This window comes from Anolis sagrei, chromosome 10, assembly GCF_037176765.1.
Source record: "Anolis sagrei isolate rAnoSag1 chromosome 10, rAnoSag1.mat, whole genome shotgun sequence".
NCBI lineage: Eukaryota > Metazoa > Chordata > Lepidosauria > Squamata > Dactyloidae > Anolis > Anolis sagrei.
Window position 1 is genome coordinate 36737680 of NC_090030.1, and position 19742 is coordinate 36757421.

General features: G+C 47.3%; 1 protein-coding gene across 3 annotated transcripts in view; it reads right to left on the reverse strand.

The window, feature by feature from the left end:
• Positions 1–19742, reverse strand: part of AFF2 (ALF transcription elongation factor 2) — a 489804-nt gene that overhangs the window by 26380 nt on the left and 443682 nt on the right. For 2 of the 3 annotated variants that reach the window (XM_067471707.1, XM_067471705.1), the window contains 5 exons: positions 18925–19046; positions 14788–15004; positions 11845–11984; positions 7422–7485; positions 321–457 (listed from right to left, as the gene is read on the reverse strand). In XM_067471707.1, coding sequence (XP_067327808.1) covers positions 321–457; positions 7422–7485; positions 11845–11984; positions 14788–15004; positions 18925–19046 — 680 coding nt within the window. The remainder of the gene's footprint in view (positions 1–320; positions 458–7421; positions 7486–11844; positions 11985–14787; positions 15005–18924; positions 19047–19742) is intronic. The other variant, XM_067471706.1, reaches the window with a different exon arrangement.

Genomic DNA, 19742 nt, shown 5'->3' on the forward strand with positions numbered 1-19742 from the left:
TTGTAAGAGGCAAGTATCCCTGCCAAACGGTGGAATTACGATCCTTTCCTTCCACCCACTGCATTTCAATTTTATGAATATTGCAAGTTATTTAACACACGCATTACCACCTCTAACGGGTCTCATTTATAAGAGCAGTGACCATCAATTATACATTTTCCGTGACATTAATAAAAGAACTAATTGCGATGACTTCTGAGATGAAGATGCCTTGGACTAATCATTAATGAGGTCGAGATGATACTTCTGACAAACGTGGCGAGTCCTAATTAGGGGTGAAATGAGAGGACGAAAACGACCACAGGGAAGAAGGCGTTCACCTGATGAGTTCCACCGTCTCCGAGTACATGGTGTAAGGAGACTTTGCTTCCAAGGGGTCGCGCTCCATGGCATTCCCGCACTCGATGAAGGAAAGGGCCGCGTCCGCATAATTCACCGCTTTGCCAAACTTTTCCAGCTGGGGAAAAAAAAAAGAAAACAGGGAATATGCTTAAGAGAATGATAAGTATTGATTCCAGGACAGGGCACCGTGAATTAAGGTCAACCCAATGGTCAGTTATGGCTAGACCACGGCTTGCTTGTTTGACCAATCTATTTGTGTTGTAGTTCAGCATGATGGTAACGTTCCTACTACCAGTAGGAGGGAGAAGAGGTCTGCGCAAGAGTCAGAGGGGGAACAACAGCGGAAACGCATTAGGGAAATAATATTGGCCCCAAGTGATTCCGGGACATTTGAGGGCTTCTCTGATTGCGAAATGGGAGATGGGGAGGAGAGCAGGGGAGCAAAGAGGGCTACTCGCGATCCGGAGTCCGATGAGGAGCTTCAGAGGAAGCGCACCCGGGAAATACTTACTGCCCCGACAGAGGACGAGGATTTCATGGGGTTTGAAAGGAGTGATGGGTCTGGGAGTGATATGGGAGAGGAGGAGGAGGAGCTGGATTGGACCCGTGTTCAACAGATTAGGGACATTTGTAAGCAACCCACCTCCAGTGATGAATTTGAGGGGTTCACAGGGGATTGGCAACCGGGGAGCACTTGGCAAGATCTAAGTCTTGGCAGACGCTGGCCGAGGTGGAGGGATGCGCGCTTGGGCTCAGCTGCGGGGTTGGATGCAGCTGAGAGCGATGAGGAAAGGGTGGGGAGCTCATCATCCTCTAATGAGGAGATCTAAGATAAAAGTGGGTTCTGTTTGAGTGATACTTTGCAGAAGGCAAAGTGTTTGTATGGGACATAAATCTTTGTTGCTGCCAACTCTCTAGCTTAGGTCCTTGGGCTACAGCTTCCTGCGTTCCTGCATTCCTGCTTTCCTGTGACTCCTGCATTCCTGTGTTTACCTTTTACTACGGCTTGACCACGGACCGGTTTGACTTTCGCTTTTGACTGTTGGAACTTTAAACTCTGCTAACTTTGTGCTTGAACATCTCATCGTTTTTGGGACTTCGTTTTTCATCTTCCGTGATGGTGTTTTTGTGATGTGCTAATTTTCAAGCAGATTGCTGAACTTTGAGTTTAATCTGGATTAAACAGCATTATAATCCAGGTTATATTTTTGTTACTGATATTACTGCATTTGATGCCAAATTGCTACTTTGACTCTATGCACTGAAGTTAAGTGCTTTAAAAGATTATTTTTGTACAATAAAGCTGTGCTTTATCTTGTGTTTGGCTCTACTTGAGGCTTCTGGGTCTTGACAAATTGACTGCCAGTTCATTGCACCAAAAAGTGATCCGTGTGTGCAACTGATGTTGAGATATCTTCTATATAAATAAAAATGTAATGTTTGTTTGTGAGATTAACATTACTCAAAAACCATTTGGACACTATACCTGTCAGGACCCAGAAGCCTTAAACAATGCCAGACACAAAATAAAGGTTCAAACACAGCTTTATTGCATACAAATGGACCTGCAAAGCACTTAACCTCAGTGCTAAGGAACTCAGGAGTGATTTGGCATCAAAAAGAAGTCGTTACAAGAAACAAAAATATAATCCGGATTATAATGCTGCCTTATAATTCGGGTTAAACAAAAACTGAAGCAAACTGCTTGAAAATCGAAATGGTTTCAAAACACAGTCACAGAAGCAGGAAAAACGTGGTTTCAAAACTAAGAAATGTTTCAGTCACAAAGATATCAAAGTTCAAAGTCCAGAAAAGCCAAAAGCGTAGTCAAACCGGTCCGTGGTCAATCCGTTGGTAAACAAGGCTGGAATGCTGGAATCACGAGGAAACAGGAGTACAGGAACACACGAAGCTGTAACCCAGGACCCAAGGTTGAAAGTTGGCAGCACAAAGAATTATGTCCTATAAAGACACTTTGCCTTCTGCGAAGTATAGTCCAAACTGAACCTCCTTTTATCTCAAAGTTCTTCCTCAGAGCTTGATGAGCTCCCCACCCTCACGTCATCACTCTCAGCTGCCCCCAAACCTGCAGCTGAGTGCCCATCCCTCCACCTCTGCCAACGATTGTCAGGGTTCAGATCCTGCCAAGAATCCCCTGGCTGCCAATCCCCAGTGAACCCCTCAAACTCCTCACTAGAGGTGGGTTGGTTACAGATGTCCCTTATGTGTTGCACACGGGTCCAATCTAATTCCTCCCCTTCTTCCATATCACTCCCAGACCCAGAACTCCTTTCAAACCCAAGGAAAACTTCATCCTCTGTTGGTGCACAAAGTAGTTCCCGAATACGCTTCCTTTGTAATTCCTCTTCAGACTCTGGCTCACGAGCAGCCCTTTTTACACCTCATCCCCCATCTTGCAATCGGAGAAGCCTGGAAACGTGTCAGTATCACTTGGAGCCATAATGATTTCCCTAGTGCGCTGACGCTGCTGTTCTCCCTCCGACTCTAAAGGAGACCCGTTCTCCCTGCTACCAGGAGTAGCAACTCGACCAACACGCTGAACTACAACAATACCTCTAACAGACCAATAACACAGCAACGCGGTGCAGGGGACGGCTAGTATTCAGTAGAAAGGGTGTGTAGCACTGCCAAGGTGTGACTGCGTGAGCGTAGATTTACTACACAAGCGCAATGCAGCATCTTGACTCAACACTACCACGCAATAAATGCAAAGGCTTGCCTAACATCACCCTGAGATTTGACCCCATGTGGTAAAAGTAGCTGAGAAAGAAGAGCAAGCGAGAAGGTTTCTATTGACATCAGACAACGGGTAAAATGATGACCACGTTCTCAGCAAGGGTCAAGCGAGGGCTGTCCTTTGTCATGAAGGATGCGCAAGAGGCCTGCGCTGGCCATCCCGCCCTGCATCAAGTTGCTAAACCGTGCCTGTCATGGCATTCCAGGAAAAGCACAGGGGACATCAAACAACATGTGACAGGAAAGAGCTGCCTGCAGGCAAGAACATGATGTGTGGTGCCGTGTTGCGTTAGTGCCGGATGAGGAACAGCCTCAATTCTGTCGGCCTCAGACAATGCTAACAAGATGGAAGACGTGTCAACCGTCCAAGTGAATCAGGCGGTGAGTTGGGGGAATGGGCTGGCAGGCCGTGGGTGGGCAGTGCGGAGACTTCCCCTGAGAAGACCGGGAGCAACAAAGAGGCAACGGACCACCGGCCAACCCCTCTCCAATGCCAGAAATACAGAAATGGTGTAACATTAGAAAATGTTGACGATTTCCTGTCCCTTGGCAGCTGCCTCTCCACCAAAGTCAACATTGACATTGAAATACAACACCGCCTGAGCTCTGCGAGTGCAGCATTTTTCCGAATGTAGAGAGAGTGTTTGAGGACCGGGACATCCGTAAGGATACAAGATGCTTGTTTATAAAGCTATTCCCCTCCCAACCCTGCTATACGCCTGCGAGACGTGGACTGTTTACAGACATCAGATGCAACTCCTAGAATGATCCCATCAGTACTGCCTCCGGAAAATCCTGCAAATCTCTTGGGAAGACAAGCGTACAAATGTCAGTGTGCTGGAAGAAGCAAAGACCACCAGCATTGAAGCAATGGTCCTCCACCATCAACTCCACTGGACTGGCCACGTTGTCCAACCACCATCTCCCAAAGCAGTTGCTCTACTCCAAACTCAAGAACGGAAAACAGAATGTTGGAGGACAGGAAAAGAGATTGAAAGATGGGCTCAAAGCCAACCTTAAAAACTCTGGCATAGACACTGGGAAGCCCTGGCTGGAGGTCAGCTGTGACCAGCAGTGCTGCAGAATTTGAAGAGGCATGAATGGAGGGTGAAAGAGAGAAACGTGCCAAGAGGAAGAAGGCGCGTCAAACCAACCCTGACCGAGACTGCCTTCCACCTGAAAGCCAATGCCCTCACTGCGGGAGAAGATGCAGCCACCTACAAACCCACCGCCAGGACACCTAACTTGGAGGACCCATCATCCTCAGACTATGAGGGATCACCTAAGTAAGTAAGTAAGGATGAGAAACGGCCTCAATTCTGCCGGCCTCAGACAAAGGTAACAAGATGGCAGACGTGTCAACAGTCCAGTGAATCAGGTGATGAGTTGGGGAAATGGGCTGGCAGGCCGTAGGTGGGCAGTGCGGAGACTTTCCCTGAGAAGACTGGTGGCAACAAGAAGGCAACGGGCCAGTGCATCGGGAACGTGCCTCTTCCTGGAAAGGTCAATCAGCTACAGAAGGTGTTGACAGGTTGCTTCTCCCAGCCTTCTTGATGGATAGCATGGTTAATGAGCCCGTGAGCCAGGCGTCAGCAATCATCATCAGCCCATCTCTTGACAGAGACAACTCAAGAGGGATGAATCCCCCATCGGTGATGAGCAGAGCAGATCAAAAAGATCATGTCTCCATCAGGCAGGATCATCAAGTTTGCAGATGACACCAAATTGGGAGGGATAGCCAATAGTCCAGAGGACAGGAGCAGAATTCAAAACGATCTTGACAGATTAGAGAGATGAAGGGCCAAACCTAACAAAATGAAGTTCAACAGGGACAAATGCAAGATACTCCACTTTGGCAGGAAAAATGAAATGCAAAGATACAGAATGGGGGACAATGCCTGGCTCGAGAGCAGTACGTGTGAAAAAGATCTTGGAGTCCTCGTGGACAGGAAGTTAAACAGGAGCCAACAATGTGATGTGGCGGCAAAAAAAGCCAATGGGATTTTGGCGTGCATCAAGTGGAGCATAGTGTCTAGATCTAAGGAAGTAATGCTACCCCTCTATTCTGCTTTGGTTGGACCACATCTGGAATACTGTGTCCAATTCTGGGCACCACAATTCAAGAGAGATATTGACAAGCTGGAATGTGTCCAGAGGAGGGCGACTCAAATGATCAAGGGTCTGGAGAACAAGCCCTATGAGGAGCGGCTTAGGGAACTGGGCATGTTTAGCCTGAAGAAGAGAAGGCTGAGAGGAGATATGATAGCCATGTATAAATATGTGAGAGGAAGCCACAGGGAGGAGGAGGGAGCAAGCTTGTTTTCTGCTTCCTTGGAGACTAGGACGCAATGGAGCAATGGCTTCAAACTACAAGAGAGGAGATTCCATCTGAACATGAGGAAGAACTTCCTGACTGTGAGAGCCGTTCAGCAGTGGAACTCTCTGCCCCGGAGGGAGTGTGGTGGAGGCTCCTTCTTTGGAAGCTTTTAAGCAGAGGCTGGATGGCCATTTGTCAGGGGTGATTTGAATGTAATATTCCTGCTTCTTGGCAGAATGGGGTTGGACTGGATGGCTCATGAGGTCTCTTCCAACTCTTTGATTCTATGATTCTATCACTGAGCTTCTACTTCACATGCAGAATGGAGAGGGCGTGAAACTGGGAGAAAACTTTGGTTGCTCCATGTTCGGGGCTGTCCTAGGGCAGTTCAAGGAAAGGTCAGATTCCCTTTGGACCTGTCCAACTTCTCCAGCCATGGTGTAGGTCAAGCTATAGGAGTTGATGCCAACGAGATGGAACCGGCCCTTCTCGCCACGCATGCCAATGCTCTTGCGCTACTAGCGCCAAGGTCTGCTTTCAACAGTAAATCCAACTTTCTGACTGTTTCTACAGCCAGAAGATATCGGTAGGTCTAGGCCTGGGCAATCCATGGTTCTAAAGTATTTACAAAACTAAAGTTCTGGTGGCGAAAATTTCAGAACTCTAACAAAACTCCCAAAATTTAATTATTATTTCATTATTGGTGATTTTTATGATAGAACCAATTAGGAACTGCCATTTATAATGAAACTTTGAGAGTTTTGTTAGAATTCTGAAATTTTCACCACCAGGACTTTAGCTTTGTAAGTACTTTAGAACCATTTAGAAAGTATTTACAAAATTAAAGCTCTGATGGTGAAAATTTCAGAACTCTAACAAAACTTTCAAAATTTAATTATTATTTCATTATTGGTGATTTTTATGATACAACCAATTAGGAACTGCCATTTATAATGAAACTTTGAGAGTTTTGTTAGAATTCTGAAATTTTCACCACCAGAACTTTAGTTTTGTAAGTACTTTAGAACCATTTAGAGCAATGGTTCTCAACCTTTCTAGCACCGGGACCTCTAAATATGGTTCCTCATGTTGTGGTAACAAAACTTTGAGAGTTTTGTTAGAGTTCTGAAATTTTCACCACCAGAACTTTAGTTTTGTAAGTACTTTAGAACCATTTAGAGCAATGGTTCTCAACCTTTCTAACACTGGGACCCCTAAATATGGTTCCTCATGTTGTCGTAACAAAACTTTGAGAGTTTTGTTAGAGTTCTGAAATTTTCACCACCAGAACTTTAGTTTTGTAAGTACTTTAGAACCATTTAGAGCAATGGTTCTCAACCTTTCTAACACCGGGACCCCTAAATATGGTTCCTCATGTTGTGGTAACAAAACTTTGAGAGTTTTGTTAGAGTTCTGAAATTTTCACCACCAGAACTTTAGTTTTGTAAGTACTTTAGAATGATTTAGAGCAGTGGTTCTCAACCTTTCTAGCATCGGGACCCCTAAATATGGTTCCTCATCTTGTGGTGACCCCCAACCATGTTGTAGTGACCCCCAACCTCATCTGCCTCGTGCTTTCAGATGGCAAGAGCGCGAGGCAAGCGAGGCAGGCTTTGCACGAGGCCAGGCCTCATGCGGAGGAGCCCTTGCCTGACCCACGCCCTTTGGGGCGGGGCCAACAGAGGTGGCCTCGTGACCCCTCCAAAATGGCCAGGTGACCCCCATGGTGGTCGCGACCCCCAGGTTGAGAACCAACCCATCCGAGGTTGAGAACCACTGATTAAGAGCCATGGATTGACCAGACCTAGCACTCTGCATAATTGAGCAGACAATGGGTGGATCCTGTTAATTAATGGCACTGCATGCCAATAATTAGTGTAATTAATTGCACACTTTAATATGGCATGCAAATTAGAACCAGCCCTCTGGCTTATCGTGGGACCTCTGCAAACGGCACTGCAGTGCTGCATAAGGCACAGAAAAATTGGAATTTTTGGAGACTTACCAGGGCGTCTGCTTTGTGCTTCAGCTTTTTGGCCTCTTGCATGTAGTAATCTGCATTGTGAAGCCTAAGGAGACAACAACAACAACAACAACAGGGACAGCAATGAGCAGAAGCCCCATGCAAGCCGCCCGAGTCCCTTTGGGGAGATGGAGGCGGGGTAGAAAAATAAAGTTATTGTTATTATTATTATTATTATTAATTTATTGGCCAAAGAGCTGGCATTGCCCATAGACTCCACCAAGGTCATGTGGCAACTGGCATGACTGCATAGAGCACCGTTACCTTCCCGCCAGAGCAGTACCTATGGATCTACTCACATTTGCATGTTTTCAAACTGCTAGGTTGGCAGAAGCTGGGGCTAACAGCAGGAACTCACCCCATTCCCCAGATTTGAACCACCAACCTTTCGGTCAGCAAGTTCAGCATTTCAGGTAAAGGTTTACCCATGACATTAAGTCCAGTCGTGTCCGACTCTGGGACTCTGGCTGCTTATAATGTTTATTTTTGTTGTTTATGCTGTTGTTTTGATGCTTTTTTGTTCTGTTTCTAACTGTATGTTGTCTGGGCTTGGCCCCATGTAAGCTACCCCGAGTCCCTTTGGGGAGATGGAGGCAGGGTAGAAAAATAAAGTTGTTGTTATTATTATTATTATTATTATTCATATCAATTTCTTGGCCAAAGCGCTGGTGTTGTCCATAGATGCCTCCAAGGTCATGTGGCCAGTGGCATGACTGCATAAAGCACCGTTACCTTCCTGCCAGAGTGGTACCTATGGATCTACTCACATTTGCATGTTTTCTAACTGCTAGGTTGGCAGAAGCTGGGGCTAACAGCAGGAGCTCACCCCATTCCCCAGCTTCGAACCACCAACCTTTTGGTCAACAAGTTCAGCATTTCAGGTAAAGCTTTACCCACTCTGGGACTTTGGTTGCTTATGATGTTTGTTTTTACTGTTTATGCTGTTGTTGTTTTTATGCTTTTTTGTTCTGTTTTTAACTGTATGTTGTCTGGGCTTGGCCCCATGCAAGTCGCCCCAAGTCCCTTCGGGGAGATGGAGGCGGGGTAGAAAAATTAAGTTGTTGTTATGATGATGATGATGATGACTATTATTATTACCCATTTCTTGGCCAAAGAGCCGGCATTGTCCATAGACGCCTCCAAGGTCATGTGGCCACTGGCATGACTGCATAGACTGCAGTATTTCTCAACCTGGGGGTCGGGACCCCTGCGGGGGTTGCCGTGGAGTGTCAGAGGGGTCGCCAAAGACCATCAGAAAACATAGTATTTTCTGTTGGTCATGGGGGTTCTGTGTGGGAATTTTGGTCCAATTTAATTGTTGGTGGGGTTCAGAATGCTCTTTGAGTGTAGGTGAACTATAAATCCCAGCAACGACAACTCACAAATGTCAAGGTCTGTTTTCCCCAAATTCCACCAGTGTTCACATTTGGGCATATTGAGTATTCATGTAGAGTTTGGTCCAGATCCATCATTGTTTGAATCCACAGTGCTCTCTGGATGTAGGTGAACTACAACTCCCAAACCCAAGGTCATTGCCCACCAAACCCTTCCCGTGTTTTCTGTTGGCCATGGGAGTTTTGTGTGCCAAGTTTGGTTCAATTCCATGTTTGCTGGAGTTCAGAATGCTCTTTGATTGAAGATTAACTATAAATCCCAGCAACTACAACTCCCAAACGACAAAATCAATCACTCATCCCCAACCCCACCACTATTCAAATTTGGGCATATTGGGTATTTGTTCCAAATTTGGTCCAATGAATGGAAATACCTCCTGCTTAACAGATAATTGCATTACAATTCACAACAGGAGCAAAATTACAGTTATGAAGTAGCAAAATGATGTTATGGTTGGGGGTCACCACAACATGAGGAAATGTATTAAGGGGTCATGGCATTAGGAAGCTTAAGAAACACTGGCATAGCTCTATGCCAGTGTTTCTTAACCTTCCTAATGCCACGACCCCTTAATACATTTCCTCATGTTGTGGTGACCCCCAACGTTACCTTCCTGCCAGAGCGGTACCTATGGATCTATTCACATTAGCATGTTTTCGAACTGCTAGGTTGGCAGAAGCTGGGGCTAACAGCAGGACCTTACCCCATTCCCCAGATTCGAACTACCGATCTTTCAGTCAGCAAGTTCAGCATTTCAGCGGTTTAACCCACTGCGCCATTGGGTGCTCCTTGAAAATTTTCATCCAAAAAGCAAATATATTTCTGCACAAGATAATCCTCTGAAACATTTTGAGATGTGGGAATAGTGGGTGAAAACGTCACAGACAATGGCAAAGAAATGCCACATTAAAATGCACACTCCGACTCCAACTAATGCACTTCCATTGATGGCCGACCTTGCCCACGTCTTCCATCAAGCCCCCCTCACAGGGAACTATGGGAGACATTGTCCAAAAGTTCTGGAAGGCTGGGGACGTGTGGCTCCACCAATGCACGTCTCTGGGAATATGGAACCCTTTTTTACAGCTCAAGAGTCATCGCCATCTTGAAGCCAGGCAAAGACCGTAATGACCCAAAAAGCTACAGACCAATCTCCCTGTTGTGCCACCTCTACAAAGTTCTGGAGAGACTTATTTTGCATAGAATTATGGGAAAAATAGACCCCGTTCTGATCCCACAGCAAGCTGGCTTCAGGAAAGGCAAAAGCTGCACATTGCACGTGCTGAACCTGATTCGAAACACATCGAAGATGGCTTTGAAAGGCAGCAGATCACAGGAGCTGTCTTCATAGACCTGTCAGCAGCCTATGAGACTGTGAACCACCGCCTCCTCCTCCTGAGAAAAATGTATAGTATCACCAAGGACGACCACCTCACCCGCCTCATAGGAAACCTGCTACAAAACAGGAGCTTTTTTGTTGAGTTCCAGGGCCAGAGAAGCAGAGGGCGAAAACAGAAGAACGGCCTGCCTCAGGGGAGCGTGCTTGCCCCATCCATGTTCAATGTCTACACAAATGACCAGCCACTGCCAGAAGGGACAGAGAGCTTCATCTATGCTGATGATCGTGCCATCACCACTCAAGGAAACCTGGTACCAAACAGGAGCTTTTTTGTTGAGTTCCAGGGCCAGAGAAGCAGGTGGCGGAAACAGAAGAACGGCCTGCCTCAGGGGAGCGTGTTTGCTCCATCCATGTTCAACATCTACACAAATGACCAGCCACTGCCAGAAGGGACAGAGAGCTCCATCTATGCTGATGATTGTGCCATCACCGCTCAAGCAGGGAGCTTTGAGATGGTTGAACAGAAGCTCTCCGAAGCTCTAGGTGCTCTTACTGCCTATTACAGGGAAAACCAGCTGATCCCCAACCCATCTAAAACACAGACATGTGCTTTTCATCTCAAGAACAGACAAGCATCCCAAGCTCTGAGGATTATGACCTGGGAAGGAAGGAGCATTGCAGCGCACCCAAATCCCTGGGAGTCACTCTGGACCGTGCTCTGACCTACAAGAAGCACTGCCTGAACATCAAGCAAAAAGTGGGTGCTAGAAACAATATCATACGAAAGCTGACTGGCACAACCTGGGGATCACAACCAGACACAGTGAAGGCATCTGCCCTTGCACTTTGCTACTCTGCTGCTGAGTACGCATGCCCAGTGTGGAACACATCTCACCACGCTAAAACAGTGGATGTGGCTCTTAATGAGACATGCCGCATTATCACGGGGTGTCTGCACCCTACACCATTGGAGATATTACACTGCTTAGCCGGTATTGAACCACCTGACATCCGCTGGGAAGTGGCAACCAATAGTGAAAGGACCAAGGCAGAGACATCTCCAGCTTATCCTGTTTGGGTATCAGCCAGCACGTCAACAACTTAAATCAAGAAATAGTTTTCTAAGATCTACGGAGATACTCGCTGGAATACCCCAGCAAGCGAGAGTCCAAAAGTGGCAGGCTCAAAACCAGAATCTGATATCAAATGAGAGACTCCCCACTGGGCAGACAGGAAACTGGGCGACTTGGAAGGCGCTGAACAGATGGCGCTCTGGCACCATGAGATGCAGAGCCAACCTTCAGAAATGGGGCCACAAAGTTGAATCCTCAACATGCGAGTGTGGAGAAGAGCAAACCACTGACCACCTGCTGCAATGCAACCTGAGCCCTGCCACATGATGCACAAGGGAGGACCTCCTTGCGGCCACACCAGAGGCACTCCAAGGGGCCAGATACTGGTCAAAGGACATTTAATCAACTACCAAACTCACAAGTTTTGTATTTTGTCTGTTTGTTTGCTTTGTTTCTGTTAGAAATGTAATATAATGGACTGGTTGCCCTGACACGATAAATAAATAAAATCCAAACGGATGTTGCGCAATGTTAATTCTTCCTGGGCAATTCGAAGTCTGGACAAGGGCTGACTGCACGGTTGGATCATGCTACCTACATGTCATCGAATGTGATTTTGGGTCTTCGTGGCTCAGGATTCCCATTGGCGAAGGCAGGGGCGGTCGACCAGACGTCGTTGTCGAGATGGCTGGTGTCGAGCAGCAGAGGGTTGGGGGCCCGGCCGAGGGGGTCTTCCTCCTGCGGAAAATGGAATTAATTAGCAGCGTCAGCTTTCACAATAATGATACCTTTGCACGTCACGTGGCACCAATGTGTGGACCCAGAATTAAAAATCCAGGCGCATCGTTTGCATCTTGTGGACTTGGTGTCAGAAGTCAAGCTTGGTAGACTAATTAAGCGTAAGTAGCCACATATTGCTCACACGCACAGCTTCATTAACACCCACCTCCCCAAAGTTGTCATGTCAGCCCGGGAGCATCACTGGATGATTAAAATAATGAATATGTAACGAGGAGAACAGCAAGGGAACGTGCGCAGTATCAGATGCGGTGTGGGCGAGAGAAAGGAACGAGCGGGGAACGCCAGCGGAGGGACCGATCTGGAGCATAATAATAATAATAATAATAATAATAATAACAACAACAGAGTAAAATAATAAATAACCTTCACTCGAGATGGACTTTTTCTGCCTAAAAAAAAGGGCTGAAAAACTAGACTTATCCTCGAGTATATCTATCTATATATATAAGATCCTTAAGGTCGTAATTAGGCGGTCAAAAACGGCTAAACCACCGGACGAAATCTCACCACATGTGCACTGCTAATACCTCTTTCCCCAAGGTATGACCAACAACCCAAAACGATGAGGAAGGACTCCATTTCCCAGCTTCCCCCGCGCCCAAATCTCCCTGCGCATGCGCACTGCTGTCTGCCTGCCTCCCTCTACATGAGCCCAGCCTGAGAAAGCCCACCAGACCGTTGTAAGCACTCACGCTCGGGGAGGGCATGGGAGGTGCGGGGGGCCGCCGAGGGCAACTAAAACGACATGAAACAGGAGGGAGAGAAAGAGGAAAAGAAGGAAAGAAAGAAAGATAGAGAAGAAAGGAGGGAGAGAAAGAGGGAAAGAAGGAGGGAAGGAAGGAAAGAAAGAAAGAAAGAAAGCAGGGTAGAGAAGGAAGGAAGGGGAGAGGAGGGAAAGAAGGAGAGAAGGAAAGAAAGAAAGGAAGATAGAGAAGGAAGGAAAGAGGGAAAGAAGGAGAGAAGGAAAGAAAAAGGTAGAGAAGAAAGGAGGGAGAGAAAGAGGGAAAGAAGGAAAGAAAGAGAAGAAAGGAGGGAGAGAAAGAGGGAAAGAAGGAGGGAAGGAAAGAAAGAAAGAAAGAAAGAAAGAAAGAAAGAAAGCAGGGTAGAGAAGGAAGGAAGGGAAGAGGAGGGAAAGAAGGAGAGAAGGAAAGAAAGAAAGGTAGAGAAGGAAGGAAAGAGAGAAGGAAATAAAAAAGTGAAAGAAGGGAGGAAGGAGAGAAGGAATGAAAGAGGGAAGGAAGGAAGGAAAGAGACAAGGAAGGATGAAACCAAACAGCAAAGGAAGCAAGAAAAGAAACAGGTAGAGAAGGAAGAAAGAAGAAGAGAAAGAAAAAGAGGGAAAGAAGGAAAGAGGGAGGGAAGGAAGGAGAGAAAAAGAAGGAGGAGAAAGAGGGAAGGAAGGTTTGCCACAGCAACGCGTGGCAGGTACAGCTAGTATAAATAAAAAATGTCATGTTCGTTTATGGGATTGACATAACTCAAAAACCACTGCACAAATCGACACCAAATGTGGACACTATACCCATAAGAGACCAATGAGTGACCATCACTCATAACCCACCCCCCCCAAAAGTGGAAATGACTTAAAAACCCAAAAATGCTAAATAAAACTGAAAGAAGGAAGGAAAGAGAGAGGGAAGGAAGGAGATAAGGAATGAAAGGGAGAAAGAAGGAAGGAAGGAAGGAAGGAAGGAAGGAAGGAAGGAAGGAAGGAAGGAAGGAAGGAGAGGAAGGAGAGAAAGAGGGAAAGAAGGAAGGAAGGAGAGAAGGAAGGAAAGAAACAAATAAAGGTAGAGAAGGAAGCAAGGAGAGAAGGAAATAAAACAGTGAAAGAAGGAAGGAAAGAGAAAGGGAAGGAAGGAAGGAGAGAAGGAATAAAAGGGAGAAAGAAGGAGAGAAGGAAGGAAGGAAGGAAGGAAGGAAGGAAGGAAGGAAGGAGAGGAGGGAGAGAAAGAGGGAAAGAAGGGAGGAAGGAGAGAAGGAAGGAAAGAAACAAATAAAGGTAGAGAAGGAAGGAAGGAGAGAAGGGAATAAAACAGTGAAAGAAGGAAGGAAAGAGAGAGGGAAGGAAGGAAGGAAGGAGAGAAGGAATGAAAGGGAGAAAGAAGGAGGGAAGGAAGGAGATAAGGAATGAAAGGGAGAAAGAAGGAGGGAAGGAAGGAAGGAAGGAAGGAAGGAAGGAAGGAAGGAAGGAAGGAAAGAGACAAGGTAAGATGGAACCAAAGAGCAAAGGAAGTGAGGAAAGAAACAGGTAGAGAAGGAAGAAAGAAGAAGGGAATGAAGAAAGGAAAGAAAAAGAGGGAAGGAAGGAGAGAAAGAAAGAAGGAGAGAAAGAGGGAGGGAAGGTTGGCCACAGCAACACGTGGCGGGTACTGCTAGTTGCTCATAAAAACACGAAAAAACACAGCAAAAGAGACTTAAAAAGCCAAATATATATATAAAAATACATCACAATGCATGCGTAAAACCACAAATATATACAGTGGAATTAACAGAACTCAAAAACCACTGGATGAATTGACACCAAATTTGGACACAAGACACCTCTCAGGCCAACGAGTGACCATCACTCATAAAAACACTGAAAATCTCAGCGGACGAGACTTAAAATCAAAGAAATAAAAAATACATTATAACGCATGCGGAAAAGCACATATATACACATATACATAAACACACAAAACACAGGCTGAGCCACAGCAATGCGTGGCAGGGGAGGGCTAGTCTTTAGATAGCTTACACAATTTCCCTTTGCGCCGGAAGAGGACTTGTTGTCACTTTTCCTGTGTTTGGAGCAGGCGTTGGCTTGCGGTACGGTGGGCAGGGCGCTCTCTGTGCCGAAGAGGCTGCTGTCGTGGCTGTTGTGGCGTGGCGCGGCCTCGTCCAGCAGAGGAGACAAGGGGGGCGGAAAGAGCTTCTCCTCCCTTTTCTTCGTCACTTTCTTAGCGGGATTGTTGCTGCCAAGGAACAAAAACAACAACCACAGGGAGAGTTATCATCAAGAGGACGGCCTTTTCGTGGTTGGCCACTAGGGGCAGGTGGGAGTTGGGGCTGATAGAGACAGAAGGTTTGGACCGGAAACCTTTAGAACTGTCTTTTGAGGATTGTGGGAAGGAGGAATACACTCCTGGTCTGCAGTGTTTGGTTGTGGCGAGATAGATTTTAACTCCCAGAGTCTGCAGGAAATAGCACGGCCTTCTAGATAATATTAATATTAATAAGTCATCAGTTGCGGACCCCTCCCCGCAGCACCAACTGCCCCTCTGGGTCAGAGTGAAGAGAGAGGGGGCCAAGGGACAGTCCCACCTTGTCTCCTGCATATGCCATCAGCTGGGGACCCCTTCCCCCAGCACCAACTGCCGCTCCGGGCCAGGATTTTGATTTGGGGGGGGGCTGAGTTTGATTCGGGGGGGGGGGGGGAAGCTGAGTTTGATTTGGCAGGGTGGCTGAGTTTGATTCGGGGGGGGGGGCTGAGTTTGATTCAGAGGGGTGGCTGAGTTTGATTCGGGGGGGGGGGTTGAGTTTGATTCAGAGGGGTGGCTGAGTTTGATTCGGGGGGGGGGGTTGAGTTTGATTCAGAGGGGTGGCTGAGTTTGATTCAGGGGGGGGTTGAGTTTGATTCAGAGGGGTGGCTGAGTTTGATTCGGGGGGGGGTTGAGTTTGATTCAGAGGGGTGGCTGAGTTTGATTCGGGGGGGGTTGAGTTTGATTCAGAGGGGTGGCTGAGTTTGATTCAGGGGGGGGTTGAGTTTGATTCAGAGGGGTGGCTGAGTTTGATTCGGGGGGGGTTGAGTTTGATTCAGAGGGGTGGCTGAGTTTGATTCGGGGGGGGTTGAGTTTGATTCAGAGGGGTGGCTGAGTTTGATTCGGGGTGGCGAATTTGATCTGGGGGGGGCTGAGTTTGATTTGTGGAGGCTGAGTTTCATCGGGGGGGGGGTGAGTTTGATTTGGAGTGGTGAGTTTGATCCGGAGGGGGGGGGCTGAGTTTGATTCGGGGGGGGCTAAGTTTGATTTGGGGGGGGGGCTGAGTTTTATTTGGCAGGGTGGCTGAGTTTGATTCGGGGGGGGGGGCTGAGTTTGATTCAGAGGGGTGGCTGAGTTTGATTCGGGGTGGCGAGTTTGATCCGGGGGGGGGGGGCTGAGTTTGATTTGGCAGGGGCTGAGTTTTATTTGGGGGGTGGTGGCTGAGTTTGATTTGGGGAGGCTGAGTTTCATCCGGGGGGGGGGCTGAGTTTTATTTGGGGGGGTGGTGGCTGAGTTTTATTTGGGGGGGGGGCTGAGTTTGATTTGGAGTGGTGAGTTTGATCCGGAGGGAGGGGGCTGAGTTTGATCCGGGGGGGGGGGGGGACTCAGGGTGTACCCTAGCAAACCTTTTGTATCATTACCCCAATAATACCCCCATGCGTATGGGATATATTGAGCATGGTGATCAGATCACGATACGAATAAACATAACAGTTTAAATAATGTACCAGTAAGGCCTTCTCGCGGACCACCCAGAGAATTTCGGGGGGGGGGGGATGAAGCCCCTCAAGACCCCCCCCCCCCCCACCTGGCTACGGGCCTGTTTGTAGGTGCTAGCCTTGAATTGGGCCCAGAAAATAAATGGCAGCCAATGGAGCTCCTTAAACAGATGCAGGACTGAAACGCCCAGCATTATCTCTCAGGGCTTGGACTGCTGGGATGTCCAGGCTGCATGAGTTCCACCCTTTGTGTAGATCTACTGTCTTGGAGCATCTCTCCAGTTGCGTATTTTCCACCTCCGAGTCCCTCACAAGTGGGTTGCCAATGATCGCCTTCCTTTGGGAATAACTGGGGAATCAAGGAAGGCAATGGCGACAACAATACGGACATGCTGTCCTTGGCTGACCTCCCAGGAAGACCGCTTGGCCGGGAAACCTCTTTCCCTCCCACCTAGGAGAACATCAGCCCGTTTCCAGCCTGACCTTTCCTTAAACAGACCCAGTTGGCTTCCTAACGTGTTAATTTGAGCATGGATTTGGGGGGGGGGGGGGTATCATTTTAGTTACTCTCCCGGTCGAGTCAATGAAGATTACGTGAGTCTTAATCTTTCCTGAGACGTCTCCTCTTGCATTCTGCAGCCATTTACTTTTCATGATTATTGACTCAAATTCTCAATAGCAAATTAAGTCAACAAGAATTTATGTCTCCCTCTTCGTCAGTTTAAGTCAGCGTCGGGCATTTATAGATTTACAATACCTCAAAGCAACAAATCAAAGAGGAACGAGCTCAGCAAAGCCGATGGATCTCCCCATCCGGGGAAAGGCCATCGCAATCGCCCTTCGTGACTTCCAATGAGAGCAGCATCTGCTCCAGTCGCTTCCTAATTGCAACCATTAAGAAACACACACCGTGGCTTCCAAAACGAGGATTGTACTACCACTCCCACTAATCTATCTATCTATATATAAACACTCTGTGCGTCATGAGTACCTTCAAAACAAAAGAATCAATGAACGAAATCTCACCAAATTTGGCAACAAAACATCTCACAACACAAGGAGTTGCCAACAAGTGACCATCTCTCATAAAAACACTGAAAAACACAGCAGAAGAGACTTAAAAAGCCAACCCCCCCCAAAAAAAACATTACAATGAATTTGCAAAGGAAAGAAGGAAGGAAGGAAGGAAGAAAAGGAGGAAAAGGAGGAAGGAAGAAAGGGAGGGAGGGAAGGGAGGGAGAAGTGAAGAAAGAAAGGGAGGAAGGAAGGAAGGAAGGAAGGAAGGAAGAAAAGGAGGAAGGAAGGGAGAGAGGAAGGAAGAGAGGAAAGGAGAGAGGAAGGAAGAGAGGAAGGGAGGGGGGAGGGAGGGTGGGAGGGAGAAAGAAAGAAAGAAAGAAAGAAAGAAAGAAAGAAAGAAAGAGAAGGAGGGAGGGAGGGAGGGAGGGAGGGAGGGAGGGAGGGAGGGAGGAAGGAAGGAAGGAAGGAAGGAAGGAAGGAAGGAAGGAAGGAAGGAAGGAAGAAAGAAAAGGAGGAAGGAAGGGAGGGAGGGAGGGAGAAAGGAAGGAAGGAAGAAAAGGAGGAAGGAAGGAAGGGAGGGAGGGAAGGGAGGGAGAAGGGAAGAAAGAAAGGAAGGAAGGAAGGAAGGAAGGAAGGAAGGAAGGAAGGAAGGAAGGAAGAAAGAAAAGGAGGAAGGAAGGGAGAGAGGAAGGAAGAGAGGAAAGGAGAGAGGAAGGAAGAGAGGAAGGGAGGGGGAGGGAGGGTGGGAGGGAGAAAGAAAGAAAGAAAGAAAGAGAAGGAGGGAGGGAGGGAGGGAGGGAGGGAGGGAGGGAGGGAGGAAGGAAGGAAGGAAGGAAGGAAGGAAGGAAGGAAGGAAGAAAGAAAAGGAGGAAGGAAGGGAGGGAGGGAGGGAGGGAGGGAGGGAGGGAGGGAGAAAGAAAGAAAGAAAGAAAGAAAGAAAGGGAGAAAAAGAGAAAGAAAGAAAAGGAGAAAGGAAGGAAGGAAGGAAGGAAGGAAGGAAGGAAGGAAGGAAGGAAGGAAGGAAGAGAGGAAAGAAGGAAGGAAGGAAGAGAGGAAGGAAGGAAGGAAGGAAGGAAGGAAGGAAGGAAGGAAGGAAGGGAGGAAGAAAGGAAGGAAGGAAGAAAGAAAAGGAGGAAGGAAGGAAGGAAGGAAGGGAGGGAAGGGAGGGAGAAGGGAAGAAAGAAAGAAAGAAAGAAAGGAAGGAAGGAAGGAAGGAAGGAAGGAAGAAAAGGAGGAAGGAAGGGAGAGAGGAAGGAAGAGAGGAAAGGAGAGAGGAAGGAAGAGAGGAAGGGAGGGGGAGGGAGGGTGGGAGAAAGAAAGAAAGAAAGAAAGAAAGAAAGAAAGAAAGAGAGGGAGGGAGGGAGGAGGGAAGGGGAAGGGGAGGAAGAAAGGACTTACTCTTTAGCACTGGTTAGTCTGTGGTTGGGTATTGGAGAGATGCAGGGCGGAAGCAGGCAGGAAGCATTGTCCTCCAAGCGTTGTTTCTTGTTGTCACCAAAGGTGTCCAAACTTTCCGACTGCTTCAGGCACAAGAAGAGCAAACAGACGGTTACAGTTCCATCAAGACGGCATCTCCTCTTCCTGACCTCTCATCCCGCCGTTATGACCCATCCTGGAGGAACATATGGAAACCCAGAGCGTATCCCTTGGAGCAATTTTAACTCCTGTTCGGCCCCAACTGTGTGGACTCTTTGGGTAAGGCCAAGCCAGACTTCCCCGCAGGAAAATGTAAAATGGAGTGCATCCTTAGAAGCGAGCTGAGGAAGGAATGGCGCACCCAATGTGGTTGGAAGTGTAACATTCCTCAAAGAATAAGTCTCAACTAGAACTAAACAGCCTAGTTCTGTGCTCCTTGGGCTCTCAGATGTGAGGGGATGGCCATTGTTTTTTTTTTTCCAGTGCCTGGGAACTGAACTAGACATTTCCTAAGAGTACAAGAGGATACGGGTTTGGGGAATGGTCTTGCCCCCATACATAGCTGACTTCCCTTGGGATAATCTATTTGATACCACATACCAACACCCCCACCACTCTCTCCTCCAGCTCTCCTTCACCAGATTATTATTATTATTATTATTATTATTATTATTATTGTTATTATTATTATTATTGAAGAGAAACAACTGGAAAACTTGATACGATATGAGGATTTAAAGATCGAACTGCCAAGACTGTGGCACAAGCCAGTGGTGATGGGCACACTGGGTGCAGCGCCT